This window comes from Lacerta agilis, chromosome 14 (assembly GCF_009819535.1).
Source record: "Lacerta agilis isolate rLacAgi1 chromosome 14, rLacAgi1.pri, whole genome shotgun sequence".
NCBI classification, from domain to species: Eukaryota; Metazoa; Chordata; class Lepidosauria; order Squamata; family Lacertidae; genus Lacerta; species Lacerta agilis.
The window spans coordinates 18,468,049-18,490,186 of NC_046325.1; the positions used below are offsets into that span (position 1 = coordinate 18,468,049).

The 22,138-nt window shown below is 47.9% G+C and overlaps 2 protein-coding genes across 5 annotated transcripts; one reads left to right on the forward strand and one right to left on the reverse strand.

Moving 5' to 3' along the window:
- The first annotated feature begins 1,598 nt into the window (after positions 1-1,598).
- LOC117058244 (tetraspanin-4-like) lies at positions 1,599-12,544 on the forward strand. Of its 2 annotated transcripts, XM_033169281.1 has the most exons (9): positions 1,599-1,884; positions 2,445-2,510; positions 4,388-4,467; positions 5,223-5,414; positions 6,175-6,249; positions 8,479-8,580; positions 8,973-9,101; positions 11,182-11,265; positions 12,049-12,544. In XM_033169281.1, exons 1-9 carry the CDS (start codon positions 1,614-1,616, stop codon positions 12,115-12,117), a joined length of 1,068 nt encoding a protein of 355 aa, XP_033025172.1. In that variant the 5' UTR covers positions 1,599-1,613; the 3' UTR covers positions 12,118-12,544. The 2 variants fall into 2 exon arrangements, with proteins under 2 accessions (XP_033025172.1, XP_033025173.1); XM_033169282.1 differs by lacking the exon at positions 2,445-2,510.
- Positions 12,545-12,897: 353 nt separating this feature from the next.
- Positions 12,898-21,878, reverse strand: LOC117058245 (proline-rich AKT1 substrate 1-like). Of its 3 annotated transcripts, none has more exons than XM_033169285.1 (5): positions 21,670-21,878; positions 20,518-20,954; positions 17,835-17,912; positions 15,382-15,530; positions 12,898-14,030 (listed from the first exon to the last, which is right to left on the reverse strand). In XM_033169285.1, the coding sequence occupies exons 1-5, from the start codon at positions 21,861-21,863 to the stop codon at positions 13,887-13,889; spliced, it is 1,002 nt and encodes a 333-aa protein (XP_033025176.1). In that variant the 5' UTR covers positions 21,864-21,878; the 3' UTR covers positions 12,898-13,886. The 3 variants fall into 3 exon arrangements, with proteins under 3 accessions (XP_033025176.1, XP_033025175.1, XP_033025177.1); XM_033169284.1 differs by having other exon boundaries at positions 20,488-20,954; XM_033169286.1 differs by having other exon boundaries at positions 20,488-20,954; positions 21,752-21,770.
- Positions 21,879-22,138: the final 260 nt, after the last annotated feature.

The following is a 22,138-nucleotide window of genomic DNA, read 5'->3' on the forward strand; positions in this document are numbered from 1 at the left end:
TGATACCTGTCCTGCCTTACAGGGTTGTTGTAAAGATTGTGGAATATTTATATATAGGGGGTTGATAACAGCCACCATCTCAAACAAGGATATATTCCGAGGTAAAGTTCCTCTCTTGTGAAATCCTGAGCGCTGCCCAGTTAATTTGCTGTGCCCCCGTTCCCCGCATCTGCTATTTCACAATAAACTTTCTGTCTTCCACACGGGGGTCTTCATATGGCAAAGCGGACGGCTTTCCCCAAACCATCCTGGGAACTGTAGTTTACCCTTCTCATCGCTACAATTCGCAGCACCCTTAAAAAACTACGGCTCCCAGAATTCTTTTGAAGGAGAGAATGTTCTTTAAATGCATGTGGTGTGCAGGCAGAGGAAAGGGTGAATCAGGATTGAATGGGTTCCATGATCACTGCAGATGGTGACAGCAGTCACGAAATTAGAAGACGCCTGCTTCTTGGGAGAAAAGCAATGACAAACCTAGACAGCATCTTAAAAAGCAAAGACATCACCATGCTGACAAAGGTCCGTATAGTTAAAGCTATGGTTTTCCCAGTAGTAATGTATGGAAGTGAGAGCTGGACCATCAAGAAGGCTGATCGCCGAAGAATTGATGCTTTTGAATTATGGTGCTGGAGGAGACTCTTGAGAGTCCCATAGACTGCAAAAAGACCAAACATCCATCCTTAAAGAAATCAGAGTGCTCACTAGAAGGACAGATCCTGAAGTTGAGGCTCCAGTACTTTGGCCACCTCATGAGAAGAGAAGACTCCCTAGAAAAGACCCTGATGTTGGGGAAGATGGAGGGCACAAGGAGAAGGGGACGACAGAGGATGAGATGGTTGGACAGTGTTCTCGAAGCTACTAACATGAGTTTGGCCAAACTGCGGGAGGCAGTGAAGGATAGGCGTGCCTGGCGTGCTCTGGTCCATGGGGTCACGAAGAGTCGGACACGACTGAACGACTGAACAACAACAACAAGGCTGGAATTTTGACGTGTGTGAACGCTGCTGGAGAAAACTCCTGTGCACGGGGTGCACAAAACCCACAATAAACACTCACTTGGAATCCGGCAATGTGGAAGGTACAGAAGCGAAGTAATTTACTCCCGAAGTTGCTCCCAGAGTAAACTACTCCTGCACAACGGTAGGTGCTCTCGGAAGTGCTTTGAGCAGAGTTGGAAGGAAATCTGAGGCTATCTGTCACGTGCAGCCTGTGTTGGCATTTACTTGGAATTGTAGACTTGGAAGGGACACAGAGGGTAATCTACTAGCTCAACCCCCTGCAATGCAGGAATCTTTATGCCCAACGTGGGGATGGAACCCACAACCCTGAGATCCAGCCTCTGCAAGCATGTTTCAACACCTTCCCTCCCGCGGGGGGCATAATTTGGAAACGACTCGAAAGCAGAAAGAGAAGTTATTCTCCAATCCCATACAAGTCTACTCCGAAGTAAGTCTCATTGTGTCCAATAGGACTTGCCGTACTGATACAGGAATGGAACAGAATCCGGAGCCACACGCTTCTGATGTTAATGCGATACAACTGAGTCGTTTTTCATTGTCCTTTTATTGCGGGGGAGGGGGGATGTTTAAACAAGAACGGGGGTTCAAATCCGAATGGACGTCTTTGTCTCGAATAGAAACCCGTTTCCCTCCCAGAGCCCCCTGGGCTCCACCCCACAGTCTCAAACACGCCCCCCTATTACTGCCCCCCTTTCTCCCCTCCCATTTCCTTCCCCCTGTCCCGTGTTGGAATTTGCTCCCCCTCCCTTTCCATCCTGCATCCCATCAGAGGACAAGCAACTTGGAAGAGGTCTAGGTGTCTGGGAGGCGGGCTCCCGCCCCAAATCCGCACTCCCGCCCCAAAGTCTCCTGCCCCGAGACCAAGGTGAGGGGCGCACGGAAATGTATTTATGATGGGGGGGGGAAGGGATGTGTCGAACCAGGGATATTTTGATGGGTATAAAAAGCAGAAGGAGACTCCCTCCTCGGGGGGAGGGGACGATTTCTGCTGTACAGTATTGCAATATTTTTCTGGGTCCCATAGAACTGATTCTGCCCACCCCAAAGTCTCTTGCTGCAAGATCGGGGGGGGGCAGGGAGAGATTTGGCAGCTGTAGTTAGTTACCTCCCTCCAGAGGTATTGGTACTTTGTTAAAAAGAAAGACGAAAGAAAGAGATCCGAAAGCTCCTTTCATGTTATTTTGCTTTTCTCCCCTTTGGTTCCCCACCCCCTTTAGGGAAATAATTTAAGGGACAGCGGGAATGGTGTGCGTTTTAAAAGCCCAATACAATTTTATGGGTTATTTACTGTAAGGAATATATTCAACCAGTTCAGATCCGGGAATTTAATACTCTTGTTAAATCCACAACGGTGGGGTGTGGGGAGGTTTGGATCTAGAATTGGGAAGGTGGGCCTGGAATGTGGGTTATGTTTTATTTCTACAGAATGGGCTTTGCTGAAAAAATGGGAAAGGAACTCTGTCATGAGTGGCAAAAAGGCAAGGAATGAGGGTAAGGGTGGGGTGGGGTGGGGTAGCTTTGGTGGGGAGCGTTCGGCTTAGGAAAACTTTGCAATTTCTTTTTACGTGGTCTGGGGATAAACATTACCCGTTTTATTTCTCCCCTTCATGCACCTTCATCTTCAGCACACATGATAGCAGGAGATGTGTTGCCCTACAGGAAATCTGTAATCTGGGCCTCTGGACAAGGGGACTTTCCCACCCCCGGTTCGTTTGTTGTTTATGTGTTTAGCCTTCCCTAAATCAGATAATTTACCTGCTTTCCCCCCACTTCCTTAGCCACTTTGTCTGAAGGGGATAAATCAACGTTTTATGTATTTCCAGTTATTTTCCTAAAAAATAAAATTAAACAGTGTTACTCTTAGTTGTTTTGATGCTTAAAACATGGTGCGCTCTCCATTTAAATGGGACAAAAATAAATAAATAAAAAGGTTTCCAAGCTTGACCGCATTCGTAATTCTTATTGCAGTAATTTTCAAGAGGAGGTGGGAAGCAGGCGAGCCTTTAAAGTTAAAAGTACATAAATACGGCATTGTTATTTTTTAAAAAACAGAGTAAATGAACATTGGGAACCAAAAATAACTCCCTCCATTTCGATGTCCAGAGGTTATGACTGAAGGTTGTTTGTGTTTGTGGGGAAGATTTTGCCGTTCTCTTGATAGGCCTCTCAACTTTTTTTTGGCTGTTAGGAAGCTGCTTGGATTCAGACTCCCCTCAGTTCTGCCTGAATACACAGTTCCCTTGCTACTGGCATGATATAGAAAGGACATAAGGGGCCATTGCTCCCATGCCCTGCCCTGCAAAAATTCAAAACTACAGTACGTCTAATCATTGTCCAGAAGCATCTTTATTTCTGACCAGCCTACTGACTCTGCACACTTTAGAAGCCATCGTGAGACATGGCTATCTTCAGGGAGAGACCTGAGTTCAAATCCCACCTCAGCCATGAACTTTCGGCCAGAACTTAGCCTAGCCTACCTCACAGGGGGGTTGCCAGGATGCAATTGGTGAGAGCCCTTTAGCCACCCTTTGCTTTTTGAATAACATAAACAAAAGTTTGTACAAAATTGTACAAACCAATGTGCCAGGCCTGAAGGACATAGCCACCAACTTGTTTACTTTGATTAAAGAGGGAGGTGTGAGCATTTACAATTTTCAATATGTCCAAGAGATGGTCTTTAAACTTTATGTAGAATCCACAATACTATTTCTAATGCTAACCAGGCCTTGACCTGCCCATCCTCCCAGTTAGGCCAAGGAATTTTACCGCGGCCTGTTCGTTTGGGGTCTCCCAACTCTGAAATGCTCGTTTTTGTCTGAGGAAGGGCTTCCTTTCATATAGATTAACCTAATCCCAATTTGGCTGAAGAGGCAAAGGTGGGGGGGGGACATATTTCCCTGAAAATTTTCAGTGAGAGAGACTTCGTTTTATTTCATATTGTGTGAGTGACACTGAGTAACACCAGCTTAGTAGTTCTTAATTATAACAGTTGTATCCTATCACTCCTCCAAGGTGGCATACATAGTTCTCCCTCTTAATTTTTTTTATTTGAATTTAAAGGGAATAAAATATGAAAACCCCCAATAAATTGCAAGCAGACTTTTTCACCTTCCCTCTCCTCCTCTCTCTAGCTCCCTTGCAGTCCCAAGCCCCACAGAGCAAATTAGGGGAAGGGGAGGAAGCTGCAGGGGAGACGAGAGGAGGGTGGAATCCTGTTGCGTGGACAGCTTTGGATACATCACTTCATTGTTGTCATAGGGGAACAGGATTGCCTATGAATTTCTGCCAACTGTATTGTAAATGCTCATGTATGAATGTTCCAGAATCACAGCATGTTGTTTTCTCTCCCCCCCCCCCCCCGTTTCCAGACACATCCACCATGGGGGTCAGCCGCGGCTGCTTGCTGTGCGTTAAAGTGAAGATGTTCGTCTTCAACCTCATCTTCTGGGTGAGTTGCAGCGGGTCTGTGCATCTCCCCTCAGACAAGGTTGTGTGAAAGTCAAAAAATTATTCATCGTATAGCCTTTCCGTCTACATCTGACCTGGTGACTCCCAGGATTAGTGGGAAGGGCTTATGGGCCTGTTATTCATGGCAGGGAATTTCTCTTTTAATAAATAAGTAACGCAACAAGTTGCCTTACGGGTTTTTAAGGACAAACAAGATGGAAAGTGCATTTGTGTGTCAAAACGCTGTCATTTTATAGCAAACCAAAAATCTGCCTGTAGACTGCCTGAGAGACCCGACTCTCCACTATTGGCTGAACCGCTTCTGATGTCACGGAAGTTTCATCGGCATTGTAACTACCAGGGTGGGCAGGGTGTGTGTGTCAGCAACAGAATGTTGACAGCTGCTTTATTTGTTCCAATAAAAACTTGGCACATGGTTGGGAGTTAGGAGGAACTAGGTCTTGTTTGTAGGAAGGGGCTGAACTGAGAACTTTTTTAGCTGGAGTGGAGACTCAGCCAATGATCTCTTCCACAGCAGCATCCTGGACGGGGGTGGTGGGGTGGTGGTACCATCAGAGGTGGGGAACCTCAGGTCATGCACATCTCTCCAGACCTCTCTACTTGACCCTCAGGACTCTGCCCAAGCCACACCCCTCACTAGCCTTGATCTTCACCCTCCTCTAGTGATTCTACATGCCTGGCAGTGAACAGTGATAATAGCTCTTCTTGGTCTGAGCTTGCCTTCTCTCCCCATAGCTCGGCGGCTGTGGGGTGCTCGGTGTGGGTGTATGGCTGGCTGTGACCCAGGGCCGCTTCGCCACCTTGTCGTTCTCGTTCCCGTCTCTGTCGGCAGCGGGCCTTTTCATGGCGACTGGAGCCATCATCATGGTTGTGGGCTTCCTCGGATGCTTGGGGGCGGCCACAGAGCACCGCTGCCTCCTACTGACGGTAAGAGGTATCTCTCCACTCCGTGTTACACTGGGGGGGGGCGGGCGGGGTGTGGGTGTGTGTGAGAGAGAGAGACTCACTGGTGCAGAGGTGTCTAATGAGATCTTCGGTAGGGGAAGGTGTCCGGCAGAGAAATGGGTAACTGACTTAATTCAAAGCAGAGTTTCTCTACAGAACCTATGTTAAATGCCAGAATGCTCAGCCCTGCGATATGCAAAGTGATGCACAGTGTGCTTTAGAGCATACACAGAGTGCAGTCATCAGTAGGAAGCAGAAGAGTGCTTTTCTGAGATGTTGTGCACAAGATGGGGTCCAAGAGGTGCCTTTTTCTGTGCATAAAACCATTGGGAGCAGTGACATAACTTCGCTTGTGGGACATCTTGCTTTAGATATGTTGGTTGTTTTCAACTTTACTTCCTGATTGTGACTTGGCTGGCTGGCTTGAGCGATGCAGAGCTGTGGGTTCTGCATGTATCTTTCAGCCATGCCAGCGATCTCTGCTTGCGGCGGCAACTTGTGCTATTCATTCAACTGTGGGTGGCTGGGAGGAAGGAGGGCTTGCCGGGTTAGTTGAACCAGAGGGCCTGATTGCATGTATGTGATCCTGTGACTGCAAGTATGGAGCGGAGAGGGGTGTGTGTGGTAGGAAGTGGGGGCACACTTTGTTCAGCGATGCACGCATCTGTAAACACAAAACCGTGTTGTATGAGGCTTTCTCCTTCTCCCTGGGACTTCTGATCTGGGTATCTCTCTTCCCTAGTTCTTCCTGGTCCTCTCCACCCTCTTCCTCCTGGAGCTGGTTGGGTTGCTGGTTTTTGTCACCTGCAGGGACAAGGTAAGGACCTTCCTCACCTGTTATGTAGAATGAGGATGGTGAGATCCAGCTCATTTGGGTAACCTGCAGTCTGCAGGCCACGTGCGGCCATCAAAGCTTGAGACGTCTCTTGAGATCCATACTCTGGTACAAGGTAGCTTATTTAAAAATGCCATTATAATACTGGCAACTCCCTGTGGCACCCATGCTCTTAACAGATGCATGCGCAGAGAGGAAACTGATTCAAACCATGAGCCTGTCCTGATTCATGTGGAATGAGGAAAGTGTCCATTGTATAGACCAGTGTTTTTCAACCACTGTTCCGCGGCACACTAGTGTGCCGCGAGATGTTGCCTGGTGTGCCGTGGGCAAAACGTCCCGGCCGTTGTTGTTGCCTTCCTTCAGCCAATCAGGGTCAGCCCGCGCGTTTGTACAGAGAGCCGAAAAGAGACACCCGCCTTGCCCCAGCAGCGCCGAGGCTACACTGCACTGCATTGCACGGCCCTGGATGCGGCAGCCGGGCCAGCCGCCTCAAAAGCGCCTCCCTCCCTCCTTTGCCCTCCTGCCGGCCAATCGTCAGCGCCCTCCGGCCTGCCGGAGTTCCCCGCCTCCTCGGCCGTCGCCGTGGCCCTGAAGGGATCCTGCGCGCCGTGCGCGCTTTGTCGCGAGTGGGGTTCCGAGGCCAATGTAGGCGCGCGCATCTTAGAAGCGGGAGGGGGGGTGGAAAGAGCGGGCTGGAGATGAGGAGGAGGGAGCCGGCGGTGGACGTGGGTGGGGGCTTGGAAATAGCGCGCGCGAGGCGGAGGCCGGGGAGGGGGGGGGGGAGAGAGAGAGGATTCAGTACCAAATCGGATGCAAAACCGCATCTATAACCTCTCAAGGGAAATGTTTCCCAAAGTGCAGTAATCTCCAACCTACATAAATTAATTAAGAATTCTTTTGCTGTTTGGAGGAAATAAGAAGCCTGGCTCCTTTCAGCTGGGTGAGAGCACTTTGCTAATAAATGATGAATAATTAGGATGTGTAGGTTTCCTTTTGCATTTTTTTCGCACTTGCTGGTTCAACCTCTTTGAACTTCCCAAAGCACAAGATCATCACAAAAAAGGGAAACACCACATTGGCTGGGCTCTCAAGTGTGGCATGGCAGTTAATTATATCATGTCAGGATGTCTCAGGAGCTTCTCCACTCATGTCTTTGTCACAAAAAGTCACTCAGGTACAAGACTAGAGTCCCTCAGACCTTACTTGGGGCTGGACTATATTTTGAAAAAAATATGAACAAATTCCTATGCCCCACAAATAACCCAGAGATGCATTTTAAATAAAAGGACAGGTTCCAATTCTGTAAAAACACGCTGATTCCTGGACCATCCGCAGGCAGCAGTTAGAAGGTGATTGGGCCACATCCGGCCCCCGGGTCTTAGTTTGGGGACCCCTGCTCTTAAGTCCAAGAATTATAAAATACTTTCTTTGTGTTTATTTGATTCCTATTCAAGAGAATTACTTTATATATAGTCAATATAGGCACAGAGTTAAATTTTCTAATGGTGGTGTGCCTCGTGATTTTTTTCATGAAACAAGTGTGCCTTTGCCCAAAAAAGGTTGAAAAACACTGGTATAGACCTCATGAATCATCATCCTGCACCTCCCCGCCACACCCCATATATTTCTTCAAACTTTGTGGTCTGCCAAGCCTGCTGATACCTTCCACTTGTTAATTGATGCTGCCATTTTGGGCTACAATAGGATCTACACACTCAGACATTGAGTTTGCTTGTATCATGTATATGGAACAGTTGCAGCGTGGATAAAGTTATTTGAGCTACATGCTTTCTTAAGATAGCAGGTTTTAATTCGTCCTTGGAATTTGGAATATTGCACCATTTCATTTAGGGTGGGATATTCCAGAAAGAGGTCCGTGGAACCCACGGAATTAGGAAGTGAGGGAAGAGAGAAGGGAAGTTCAAAAAAGAGTAGGGGCTGGACTTCAAACTGTTGGGGTGAACTACCTGGCAAAGTCTCCACCCGTAACTTGAACATCGGAGGGCTTCCCAATACTCCTCCGATTTGGAGAAGTTTAGAAGAAAAAAATGGTAGGGCAGGGTTTCCATCCAACTTTGAATAAGCACCAGGAGGGGCTGTGTTTGCCCCACCAAGCCGAAGTCACAATCTAGTCTCTGCATCACTCTTATCGCCACACACCCATTGGGTGCTGGTCCATTGGTTGTCCTTATTTTGTCCTTTCTCTAGTTTGATAGATATGCCCAGTCCAATCTGAAGGAAGGACTTCAGCTGTATGAGACAGAGGGAAATGTGGGTTTAACCAGAGCATGGGACGTTGTGCAGAATGAGGTGAGTGTTACACACACACACACACACACACACACACACGTTTACAGTACTTCTGAATGGTCATCAGCCACACCCCAGCAAATTCAGGCTGCACAACTAAAGCTGATTTTGAGTTCTCGCGCAACAAACCCACTTCCCTAATAGATTGGGATTTTTTTTTTTTTTTTGCAAAAAAGAGGTGGGGGAAAGGCAGTAGGAAGTGTGGGATAGCGCTTGCATCATGCATTGCCATCTAATCTGCCCACAAACAGGTCACCTGGAAGCGAATTTAGAGAGCTAAGAAACAGGCAGGGGGGTTTCCCTGCTTTAAGCATCCTCATCCCATTTCGGAAAAGCCACACACACACACACACAAAACCCATGTGAGACTGATTTCTCCCCTTGCTTCCCAGTTTCGTTGTTGTGGGGTGCAGAACTACACAGACTGGTTTGAGGTCCGCAACAGAACGTGGGTTCCCGAGTCCTGCTGTTTGCAGCAAAGTGACACCTGCCAAGTGGACAGCGCCAGCTGGTGGAAGGAGGTAAGACAGCAGCAGCAGGAGTTGCCCTCAAGGAGCAGAGAATCTCCTACGGCTGGCTGTGGTTTCCAAATTGGGCTGTCTGCTGACCCCCCCCCCCCCAGGAACGCTTGTGTCCTGAGCAAATGGCAAATGGCTAAATGCAGCGGATCACCAAGGCCAGCCTGCACTCAAACCCTCCAGCAGACCTCTCTCTCGAAGCTGTTGAGGTTGAGAGGGTCTTGACACTCTGTCCTGCGACAAAAGTATCAGCTTCTGGCTTTTGACCCTAGATTCTCATCTCCCTCTCTGACTATACACCACACTCAAAATTACTTTTGTGCTGTTCTACCTTCATGGCTTATCTCAGTGAATTCTCAGAATTGTCAATCGAGGAGTTGCTGAGATGTCTCAGGAGGGAGGGAATGATGAAACCAGAGGGGAAGGGGTTCCTAGTCTTTGATGGCCTACGGACCAGCACATGACTTTTATGAAGCCCAAAAAAATTTCAAGACTAGCTATTCTGTGTGTCTTCTTGCCGTTAGCAATATGCAATAAGACACAGGGCCTTTGTGGATTGCTTTTCCTGAGGAAAGCGGTTTTGCCCAGTCCTCTTCTGATGTTTCAACCCAACTGAGTTTTGATGACAGCTGCAACGAAATCTTTGAATTTATTTATTTATACATACATACATACATACATACATACATACATACATACATACCCCACTCATCTGGCTTGGTTTCCCCAGCCACTCTGGACAGGTTCCAACTAAATATTAAAATACAATAGTCCCTGATTTAAAAGCTACATTAAAAGCTTCCCTAAACAGGGCTGCCTTCAGATGTCTTCTAAAAGTCTGGTAGTTGTTTTTCTCTTTGGCATCTGGTGGGTGTTCCACAGGGCGGGTGCCACTAACGAGAAGGCCCTTCATTACTTCATTAATGCTGCTTCTCAAAGCTAGCATGTCAATTTTACTCATCTTTTTAATTGCGAGATTTTCTTGATCTTTTTTTGAGCAGGATAGCATATCTGCTTTATGATTTTTAAAATGTCAGGTGGTTTATACTTAAAAGTCGCTAATGAGAAGCAGGCTATAAATATATTGGGGGGGGGGGGAAACACCACCACCTAGTCCAGGCTGTAGTGTGGATACATCCTATTTATTTATCTTCCTCCCTTCCCCAATATATTTTACTCTCAAAAGACTTACATAAAAAGAGTGTGGCGGCCAGCCTATTAGTGTGACCAGTTACCAGCCTGGGTTGATAAAGTTTTAATGGTATAGGCAAATTAGAACAGGTTAAGAAAAGAGCACTGAAGATGACCAGCTGTATGGAAAATAATCCTTCTGGGAAGAAAGGCTGAAGGAACCGGGTATGTTTTTTCTGTTTAGACTGAGAGGGGTGTGTGTGGAATAGCCCTATTCAAGGAGAAGTGCTGTCATATAAAGCAGAGGCAGGGAACTTCAGGGTCAAATGCAGCCTGCCAGGCCTATCTGTCTGTTGAAATTTTCCTCAGCTTCATCCCTCACTGATGCTGCTTCGAGTGTTTTTGCCTGACTGTAGTACGTCCTTGAACTCTTATAATGTCTGTTGCTTGTCTGGATGGAGGACAGAGAGGGGTGACTGTGCAGAAACCAGTCTACTTACTGTACAGTGGCAAAATTCACCTTCACTCCTTCACCTATCCTAGCCTGCAGCTCCCAGCTAGTTGCCAAGAAGAAAATGCAGCCCTCATGCTGGCAAAGGTTCCTGATGCAGAAGTAAGGCTTCACCTGATGCAGAAGAAAGGCTTGTTCACTTCTGCCCAGTGGATCAGAAGGGGGGACACTTAAGTTATAGGAGCTGATTTGGGTTGAATATTCAGTTTAATATTCAACCCAAATATTCAACTGACTGATGGCAAGTGCAGTTCCACAATGGAACAAATGACCCAGAGTTCCTACTAGAAACGGCTTGCATGTTAAATAAATGTTAGATTAAATGGAAGATGACGGGTTTTTTGGGTGCACAAGAATGTGATCAACCCAGATCAGAGGCACTGCCTCTTCTTGCCAGCGCTCTCTGGTGACCATGTTTGTTTTGTGCTTATTCCCCTAAAGCCCTGTTACGAGAAGGTGAAACGCTGGCTAGGAGAGAACATCTCAGCCATGGGCATCTTTGCTGCTTGCATCATTGTTGTCCAGGTGAGCAGGAAGGAACAGCTGTGGGAGGGGACATGCCTCACCTGAGCAACTCCTCAGGCCGCTGTGGTGCAAGAACGCATGTGCCACCCATTACCATCAGCACAAGAACGGAAGGTGGGGTTGTCTGCCAGGGACCACAGAATAGGATGCAGCTAGGGCAGGAATTCTTTCCAACACTGGCCATGGTCCCACATGGGAGTAAATAAATAAATTGGAAGCAACACATAAGCTGGTCCAATCTCTGCTTTCACAAGGCATCCCCCTTCAGGAGAGAAGAATGCCCAGGAGGATGGTTTCCTGACTGGGAAAAGACAATGTAGAAGCTCCCGCTGCTGCGCCTGCCACCTCATTTGTACAAAATGGGCCAAGAAGCAGGTGACTGGGAAGCCAGAAGCCAGGGCATCGGCTCATTTAGTAGTCTACGCAGTTAGCCAATATGGGGCCTTTTGGAAGTTGTGGACTACAACTCCCATCAGCCCCAGGCAGCATGGCCAGAGGTCACAGATGATGAGAGTTGTAGTCCAAAATATCTAGAGGGCAGCCCATTGGCTACACCTGGTCTACACTGACAGGCAGCAGCTCTCCAGCCTTTTAGACAGCCCTGCTTGGAGATCCTGGGTGATTGGACCCGAGACGTTATGCTCAGCCTTCCTACATTTTAGAGGGGAGTTCATGAGGCAGCATCTTAATTCCAATATTGTTAGGAAGTGACATGCTGGGCTGGGACTCTTCAGCCCCCACTTTTTTGTTGTCGTCGGTCTGACCTGATTTATGTCTCTCCAGGTCTTGGGCATCGTTTTCTCCATGCTGATGTACTGCCAGGTGCGGCGGGCGGAGAAATACTATGACTGAGCCCCATCCAAGTACATTCTTCATTCCTCCATCTTGGTGGCTCAGAAGCAGCACCGAGGGGATTCCTAGCTCCTTTAGGGCACCCACTCTCCCTTGCTTTCTCCCCCTTTCGCTTTCTTCCTTATTTGAGAGCCTTAGGCCTTTTGCTAAAGACCATTCCTGCCATTTGGCTCATGCCATATCTGCTGGGAGATGAAGATACCCACCCCCTTCCCTTTGAAGGACCTCGTTTTTTGCTAAATCTTTTATTGTGCATACCTCTTTTCAGGCCTAGAGTGGGATTATATTTCCTCTCATCTTAGCCCCACCCCACCCCTATATTTTACATCGTGACCCTGACACCCACCCACCCTTTGCCCTTCAGTCTTGTTGCTTTTGTATATAACAGAACTATACCAAGCACCAATAAAGCAGTTAACCCCTTTCAGCCACTCTAATTTATTTTCTGCTGCACATTTGTATTTTGGGCTGGGGGTGAAAAGTGACAACTGCTCAGAATTCTTTACGCTAACTCTCCATCAGCCCAAATGGCAAGTGATTTTATGAATGAGGCGATCTCCTCTTTGAGGGAGGGGGATATAAACAGAAGACGGAAAATATATAATGGGGCATGTTTCTCCCCACTCCTGTTTTGCTCCGCTCACATGTCTGGATGAAGGTAACTGGTGGTTACAGGAAGAGGTCTTCCGCAAAGGCCTGCCATCCCACCTTCTTTCTGGAGATGCAACTCCCCCCTCCCCTTTCTAACTCACTTCCTGTCAATCAGACAATACAGCAAAAGAGTTGGTAAAAGACAGCTTTTTTTAATTATTATTCTTAATATTGGCTTGTAGGTTTGCAGGAAGGAGGGGGAAAAATACATCCTCTCCCTTCCAAATTCACCAATCATCTTTGGACAAAAATAGAGGGCCAGGGCAACAAAGCGCCCTTGAAAAATCTGATACAAAAGTATTATGCTGGGGCAGCGAGGGGGTGGGTGGGTGGGAGATAAACGGAGGGGTGTAGGTGACTCCTAGAGCCGCTTTTACATCCCGCCTGCCGTGAGAGTAGCCCCACCTTTGCACCACCCCTCCCCCCAAGAGGGAAAAAAGGACCCTGAAGTACCGCTCCTGGAAATTGGGAGAGAGCTATGCATGGGGAGTGGGGGAGGTGGGGCGAGCACAAAACGACAGGATTCCTTCCCCCACCATTGCTGCCCTGCTCTACAAAGGGTCAGTTAGGTCAAGTGTATAGACAAACCCAGCTTATGTGCAAAGGATATTTTAAGACACTTATTTTGGGAGGAAGAAAGCAAAAAGGGGGGGGGCCTCAGGGAACTGACCAAGGGAACCCACCGCAGCCAGATGCTGGGGTAGATTGGAAGGGTTGATGGTGGTGGCAAGAACAGATATGGGGGTGTATTTGTTGTCAGTATCCGTCCGCAGTGTTCCATTTCCCTCTTCTATGTGTCAGGGACCCCGCTCAGAAAAAAACAACTGTATTTCCTCAATTAGATAGGATAGAAGGGGAAAGTGGGACAGAATTTATGGCGTGGAGAGAACGGGAGGCAATTGGACCCTCCACGCCAGCTGTAGTGTAGAGATTGAGGTCATCACTTTAATTTAAAGCTTGTGGGAGCTCCGGAAGGGTAGGGAGGGAAAAGGGGGGGGGATTCGAGCTGTATGGCTTGAGGGGAGCTTCCAACCCTGTCCACCGATTTGGATGGGGGGGGGGGAGAAATAAAAGGGCACAAACTGAGGAAGGGGCAAGACAAAGGGCCACCAAATCCATTAGTATTTCCGTTGTAGCTTCTGGAAGTCGCTCGTGTTGAGACGCGGCCGAGGCAGGTCCCCAAACATCTCTGTGCCATCTGACACCCTCAGCACCAGAGCTCGCATGCTGGCGGCAATTTTCTCCAGGTCGGGGGACGAATGCTGTAATGAGGAGGGGGGGGGGGCCAGGTGGAGAAGTCTTCATTATTTGTTTTAAATATTTACGCAAGTCAGCAAAACTAGATCGTTCCCATCCTACATCTAAATTCAGGTCTCTACCTAGAAGAGCTTTTCGACAGAAGCACCCACTGGAAGTCTGGAGGTTCTGCCACCCAACTTCCAAAGACTATGCATTCTACTCTTAAGACGCACAACTCCAAATTGAGACTCGATATATTTCTTTTCTTCTCTGTTGTCAATGCTTATAACACAGAACAATATAAAGGCATTAGGGCAGTGCGTGACAGAATTGAGCACCATTAAAAAAATAATTAAAAATGACAGGTCAATCAAGGATGCTTTAAGCCACCATATAGGCCTGGTGGTATAAGAAGGTATTCCAGAAACACCTGTTCCATAACATGGGACTGGTGACACTAAATGCCCAACTCCTAGTGGAAGACATTTGGCCCTTTGTAACCCAAGATACACCCCCTTCCTTGAGATCCTTCACCTACTTTGCTTTCTGGCTCTCACTAGTTGCAAGCAGCTCCAGCACCCAGGCCGCCCCCCCCTAAGTCCAACAAACCAGTCTCAGGCGTTATCCTTTGCTCAAGCACCATTAAAAACAACACCACCACTGCTGATTTTTGCATAAAGTACACATCACACAATTGTCTGCCAGTCATGAGGAGGGTGAAAGGGCTGTGGAGGATTACAGGCCTCACTCCCTTCCGACTTCTCTCCCGTTGGCCACGCACATTCAAAGCCTATCTTTGCAATTGTAAGAACTTTATTTTTAAAGTTACAGGTAGGTAGCCGTGTTGGTCTGCCATAGTCAAAAAAAACAAAACAAAACAAAACAAAAATCATTCCAGTAGCACCTTAGAGACCAACTAAGTTTGTTCTTGGTATGAGCTTTCGTGTGCATGCACAATTCTTCAGATACTGCTACTGGAAGGATTTTTTTTGTTTTGTTTTGATTTTTAAAGAAAGCAAAGCAAAGCTGAGACTCCTTGCCTGCTGAATTAACGCAAATGACATTAGTTTCTGTGCATTCAAGCTGCAGCCACAGGATATGCACAGCCCCAGCCACTTAAAAAAGCTACAGTGACACCTGTAGGAACTGGGGGGGGGGGTTGAACTTTTTGCAAATGTGGCCCCAGCACCTTTCCAGCAGGGATCCTACCACCCTGCTGGAAAATGTGGTTTTTTTCTGGAGTTTACCCACCAGCTGAACCCTACACAAAAAGGTAAAGGTACCCCTGTCTTTAAAAGGAAGGGGGGAGCTCTGGAGTGTATCCCCCCAAATATGTCTGCCTTTCCTATACACACATTCTCAGTTCCTACCCACCTTGCTGTTCTCTTCATCAGAGGATCGCATCTCTTGCCGTTGCTCCTTGAAGCCCCAGATAGGCACTGAGACAGGCAGGGACTTGGCATACTGATGGCTGAGGGGTGGAGGGGCTGTCTGGCCAGGAGCCTCCTCACTTAGACTCCCATCTGGGAGAGAGAAATTGGGGGGAGAAAAATGGGTCAGAAGGACGGAAGGAAATAAAAAGAAATGAACCATCATAAAGCATCCTCCTCCCTAGCTACAGGAGGGAAGGGATAACATCACTCTCACAGGAACTATGCTCCCATTTATTTCAAATTCCTAAAACTCACTAAAGCAGTATTTCTCAAACTTGGGTCCTCAGCTGTTGTTGGACTACAACTCCCATAATCCCTGACCACCGGTCCTGCTAGCTGGGGGTGATGGGAGTTGTAGTCCAACAACAGCTAAGGACCCAACACTGCACTGAAAAAGGTATGTTTCTTACAGACAAGTGATGTTGTTTTGCAGCACCCCATGAAACCTCCAGCTTTTGCTGTCATAGAATGCATCTGAGAAGGATGGTTCAGTTTTGGCTGGGAGAGGCCTGAAGAGAGACTCCACTACAGGTGTGCATGTTTCAAGCAAATGTCTCCTTCCTACTGTATAAAGTCCCTGATATGCCTCCCTTATCATTTGTAAATTTAGCAGTAACAAAAGAGTGTCAGACTCCCTTCTGGAAGTGTTCAACCAAGATAAAATCTCCTAAATGTTACTCCTTTCCTTTGCCCACCAGTTCTTACAATTAATAGATCAAGTAGTTCCCAATGGCCTGAGGCTCTTGTCAGAACAGCCCACCATATTTGCTGATCTCTTTTCCCTACCTCACCTGGACAGCAAAATTAGATGCATCTCTAGAAGCCCACTTCCGGATCATCAGGAGGTGGCTTTGCGGGCATCACGACCCGAACACGCGTGTAGGGGCTGAATCCAGCCCCTGCACGATTGGTAAGCCCATTCCCGCGCCTGGGTCGGCCTGGGTGGGGCGTGTCTAAGTCCCTTTAAACTAGTGGCGAGCAGGAAGCTCGCCCTCTTTGTCCTGCTTCCCAGCTGGTTAGGTTCACCCGCCCACCCTCCCTTTATGTTTAGCATTGGCCTTGCTATGGACTTCGGTTGGTCGCCTTGGTTGGCCGGGGGGCCTGGTAGGACTTTTTCCCAATTGGACTAGCCAAGATGGGTTTTTTCACCTACCTCGTAGCAATTGTCACAACTCTTGGTTTGGCGGTTAGGCATTGGAAACTTCAATTAGAAGGGAGGAGGGGAGGTAGCGTCATCAACTGCCCCTCAATTGAAGGGTATTCCGGTAAAGGTTTCCAGGGGCATAGCCCTGTCCAAAGCCCGGGGAACTGAGGGCCTAAGGCACGCCCCTTACGGTGATCACAGGGGGAATTCTGGGAGATGTTCATCACTGGGGTTCCTTATTGGTGGTTAACCCTTCACTGACTCCCAACACACAGGTTGGGGTCGGATATAGCTGATAAGATTCCAATGCCTAAGCCAATACCGCTCAACATCCGTAACCAATAAAGTTGTGGCCTTTACGCCCATTACAATTGGCATAACGTGTCTGTGTCATTACTTCTTCAGGGAGGGGAGGGACATAGCCACGCAAGCTGTTTTGCAAGGATTTTTAGACAGACTCTTCCCGGCTTGCCTTACGGTTTGTAAGATGAACATGGAGCTTCCATGTTCCAAGGCAGTATCTCCAAGTCTGTTGCCAGGTGCTACATCTTAAGAGGTATGTGATATTTGGAGCCAAGTTATCAGGAGGTGGTCTGCCCACTTGAAAGCTTTCCTGAGACATCTGCTTTGACTTTGCTGGAGGTAGAACAAAAGGACTAGGGGGACATTTGGCTGGGAAAGGCAATTTGTTTGTCATTAGGATGCACATAACTTCTGCTGCCACCTCCCTTCAAAACCCTGGTAGAATAAGAAAAGTTAATGAATGTATGAAGCAACAGAGCCCTACTCCTTTGTACCCATTGTTCACATTTATTGTATCCTTCCTCTGAGCAGCTCAAAGCAGCAAGTGTGGGGCTTGGGGGTGGGGGGGTCACCTCTTGTATCCTCATAGACCACCTTGTAAGGTAAGCTAGCCTGGCCCAAGGTCACCCAGTGAGCTTCAGGGCCAAACAGGGATTCAAACCCAAGTTTCTCTGGTACACACTCACCACTTGGCTCTTCTGGCTGCTGATCCTCTCCGATGCCCTACAAGGAAGATCCTGACAAACAGAGAGGGGCTGCATGGGAAAAGTGGCTCCCTCAAGATACCTATAAAGCCTTGAATGACTCCAGGCCTAATGCAATCAGCAGTATCTTGGCTTCTTCCACATTTGCAGTCAACATAGTATGTACATTGTGGGAAGCTGGCAGAGGGAGTGAAGAGGCTAAAAAAAAATAAAAAAAAGGTGGGAGATTCAGCTGCCACTCACCGTCAGTGCTCTCCAGATCAGAGTCGAAGAAAGGCTCATATTCCTGGCTTGGAGAATCCTCGTCCATCACAAACAAACCTGGAAGTGAATTTAAAACAAAACAGAATTAGATCTCGTTGAGTTGTATGCACAGGGACCCCCGAAATGAACATGAGAAGTAGCCGTTCCGGGACTGCTTATCGAGCGATCAACACAGTTACGTCCGGAGAACCCCCCCAACCCCCCAATTATACTGGGATCCCTCACTCACTAGTTAGGTACAGCTATATTTTGCTTCAAGTTCCATCTCTCAACTGAGAGATGCAATTAGCAACTGTTAGCAAAGCATCTTCCCCTTCCTGTGGCAACTTTAAAAACTAAGAAGAACCCATTTGTTCAGGTCAATGGCCCCTCTAACCCGGCATTCTGCTCCCAAGAGTGGCCAACCATATGCCCTGTGGGAAGCCTACAAGCACAGGAGAACAGTCCCACCCTGTGGTTTGCAGCAACTGGTTTTCAGAAGCATTACTATCTCCAGCTCATAGCCATTGAGAAACCTCTCCTCCATGAATTTGTACAATCCTCTTTTAAAGCCAACTGGGTTGGTGGCCAATTTTAACATCGTATACCCGCATGGAACTCCTCACCAGACGAGGAGGTGAAGTGTTTGTTGTTGTTGTTGTTTAAAAAAAGCATTTCTGATTTAAGAACATACTGGAGGGAAAAGATGGGAGAGGGGTTGTTTTTTTCAGTGCCGAGAGGTGCAGATTAAAGGACAAAGCATTTGTGTTCAGTCTCTGAAAAATATCACATTTCTCATTATTTCCACATCAAAATATAAGCTAAAACGGGAGCTGGGACAGAGCCTGGAAACCTGACGACCAGTTTTGCTACATTTCCTTATGGGGCACAGAAGCAACATTGCACGAAAATTGTATTTTTTTCTGCAATAACATCTGATTGCAATGCACGTCAGCAGCCAGTTTTCTGGGACGGCAACCGGAACAGCACATAGTTAGAATGATGGGATTCACTATAGTGGCACCAAACTTTAACAGCTTTAAAAGGGGCTTAGATAAATTCATGGAGGATAAAGCTATCAGTGGGTATTGGTAGGTGGTGTGTTTTTGGTTTTTATTTTTTTTATCATACAGTACAATGCAATAAAAAAAACAAACTATTCTAAATAATAAAAAAGAAAAAGTGAAAGGGGAGTGGGTGGGATTACAAAGCCCTCTATCAGGAGTAGACCTTAACCCTTGTCTTACACAAAAGCGGGTGGACCCTCCCAGCTTTTCACCTGGGAGCATCCCATTCATCTCGCAGGCTCCCACCCTGGGAGATCTTCCCTTCCCTGTCTCTCACACAGGGTCTTTTTCTGTTATTTATGTTCACATCAAACCACCACTCTCACTAAAGCGGTCAAGTCCGCAAGTTCTATCACCATAAACACCACTTTGCAACACTTTTGTTTCTAGGTTGTGAGCTTGGGGCTATGTTGCAACTCTTTAGGGGACAGATTTAAAGAGTCAAAAATTATACTTTCAAGTAGTGCTAAAATGGTGAGGAGCTCCTCTCCCCTTTGGGCAGGCAAGGATGGTGGTGTGCTGTGTGCCTGGATATGGATTCTGATCTGGAAAAAAAGCATTATCCAAAGTTGAGTTTCTGAGAAAGGGGCGTCTCCTATTCAGCGGGCAAAAGCAGCACCCTACAAATACTTGTAGAGCTTGAGACCCAACTACTGCATGCTAGGTGTAAGGAAACATCCAACAGGAGTGCAGAAAGCGTTACTTTGGAAGAAGCAGATTCAATGAGAAAGCCACACCAAAATTTCAGCTCATTATCTCTGTTTATTATCTGCGCTCTGAATAAGACTCGTGCATCCTGACCAGAACAGGCAAAATACTCAGGATTTTGCGGTGAAGAAACAAACACCAAGTTCCTAGAGTTAAAGGCACATTTTCAGCAGTTTTCCACAAAAGGAAATCTTGATGTTGCTATGGACAAACCTCATGCATGGAACAAACCCTTGTTGAGGATGAAATAATAATAATAATGGCTTTGAACCAAGCATTATGCTAAGCAGACTGATTCAGGTGAGCGTAGGTGCTGTAAAGCTTGCCTTCCTGAATTGAAAGAGGTCTGGTGGTTTCCTCCAGGCTACTTGAGAAGGGAGAGTCCTAGCAGCAGCAGCTCCTGGGAGGCAGGAATAATGTAGGACACATTCACGCCATATATTTAAAGCACTACGATACTAAAGGGAGCTTAAGGGTAAACAATTGAGAGTTGTTAAGAAACCCTTCCTCTTCTCACAGACCTACAATTTACAGAGTTCCCTGGGAAGAGGGGTTGGTTCTTAAACCACTAAGATTTTTAAGCTCTGGGGGAGGAGTGGGGTCTCCCAACAATTCTCAGCACCCTTAACAAATTACAGCTCCCAGAATTCTTTGGGGGAAGCCACAACTGTTTCAGTGGTATCATTGTGCTTTAAATGTATGGTGTGAATGTTGCCTTGATCCAATTTATTTCTGGCTGCTGTGACTTTTTGCTTTATTTGTTAAGATGTTGCCTTATTATACAGCATTTCAATGATGCTACTTGTAAGCATTTTAAGGAAAGCCGAGATAAATATTTTTTTTTCCACAAACAAACCACCGACTGCACATAGACGTACCAGTGGTGTCACTGGGTTGCTCTCTCCCACCTGGCTGCTCCAATTCTGTCAATGTATTCCTGTCTCCTTCATCGTCTTCCTCTTCAGGCTCCTGGCCTCCAGAGGCCTGGGGCAAGGGCCCCTGGGGGGTAGGTGTCCTGTGTGGGGCAGGCTCATCTGAGGCATTGGTAGAGGGGCAGCTCCTGGAGTAAGACCCGTTGGTGGGACCTGGGCGAGGGGCAGAAGGAGGACGGGCAGCATAGGTAAAGGCGGTGGTCTTATGAACCACCGCGATATCTTCGAGGTAGCGTTGAACGGCATCAGCCAGAGCCCCACTTCCATGCTGTGCGTAGCTGAAGCCACCAGGGGGTGGGGCCCTGAAGGCGGTGAGCAGCACTATCTCATTGCCTGTCTGACGCCGGTACTGTTCTGCTGCAGCAACCAGGGCCGCCCAGCTCTCCTTGTGGTTATCCGCCATGTTCGTCATCCTACAGGGAAACAAAAAAGAGAAGGGGCACACACGTTAATGTTAGGGAAATAGCAGCTGGGCAAACGTTAAGGGCTTTAGTTGACTGAAATATTAAATTGGTTTAAATTATATGGATGAAACAGTACTTGAGAGGCAACCCAACAACCTTTCCTTTTGACCACACGCATGGACCGTATTTGAAGAGAATTGCATGTAATGCCTCTTCTAAAGCAGCACCTGCTACCCACTATTTCTGTAAGCATTTGTATCGAAACAAGAATCATTCTTATTAAAGAGAACTGTTGCCTAATCTATCAGGGGCAAACTTTTGCCATTGGGAAGGAAGGCAAACTAGCACATTTAAGCAGGGAGGGTCAAGAAGGAACGTCTCCAGGGTCACCAGAAAAGGGCAAGCAGAAAAGGCTACCCCTAACCAGACCCCGAGGCTCTCTTTTTTTGGGAGGTGGGTAGTAAACAGTGGGGTCCTTTCTAACGGGTCGCAGTGAGGGATGGAAACAGGGAGCCAGGACTCCTGGGTTCTGCTCCAGCAATACGGCAAAACGCACGTTCATCCCTTTGAGGGCGGGGGAGGCAGGTCACAATATCTCCAGACAAACAACGCTAAACGGGAGGAGGAAGAGAAGAAGCGGGGGCAGAAACAGGCAGAAACAAACACCTTCCCCCCTCCCCTTCCAAGAAGGGCTCCAGAGGGAGGGGGGAAAGGGCTGCATTACCTGCCAGCGCCTCTCAGTTCTTCCTCCGCCGAAGCCTCCCCACCCCCCTCGGGGGCCACCACTCGGAACCCTGACCTCTCACCTTTGACCCTCCCCAAGACACTTATGGGCCCCCCTCCTCTTCCAAACAACCGCCTCCGCCTCCGCCTCCCCCCCCGGAGGCCCCGCCCACTCCCTCTGCCCTCACAAGGCATGAGAGAGGCGCCCGCACGTTTCCCGTTACTAAGATGGCGGAGCTAAAAGAGCGCAGCGCCCCCTCCCTTTTAAGGGCCCGAGGGGTTTTTTTCCCCATGCCCGATTCAAAGATGGAGGACGGAGAGCGAGGGGCTGGCCCCGCCCGAGGCTACTGCGGCCTGCGCGCGCCTTCTCCTAAGGCAGTCCCTGCCGAGCTCAGTGGGGGTTGCTCTCAGGTAAGCGCGCAGGGCAAGGACCGCAGCCGAGAGCGCACAACGCAACGCCCTTCCTAAAA

Bases quoted from the DNA above. Each gene is read 5' to 3' on its own strand.
- LOC117058244 (XM_033169281.1), top strand. From the start codon at position 1,614: ATGGACGTCTTTGTCTCGAATAGAAACCCGTTTCCCTCCCAGAGCCCC. The intron at 2,511-4,387 runs GTAAGGGTGGGG...CCCCGTTTCCAG, and splicing joins CAAAAAGGCAAGGAATGAGG to ACACATCCACCATGGGGGTC. The intron at 11,266-12,048 runs GTGAGCAGGAAG...ATGTCTCTCCAG, and splicing joins CTTGCATCATTGTTGTCCAG to GTCTTGGGCATCGTTTTCTC.
- LOC117058245 (XM_033169284.1), bottom strand. From the start codon at position 21,863: ATGCCTTGTGAGGGCAGAGGGAGTGGGCGGGGCCTCCGGGGGGGGAGG. The intron at 20,955-21,669 runs GTAATGCAGCCC...GTTTCCCTGTAG, and splicing joins GAACTGAGAGGCGCTGGCAG to GATGACGAACATGGCGGATA. The intron at 14,031-15,381 runs GTGGGTAGGAAC...TCCTCATTACAG, and splicing joins CTGATGAAGAGAACAGCAAG to CATTCGTCCCCCGACCTGGA.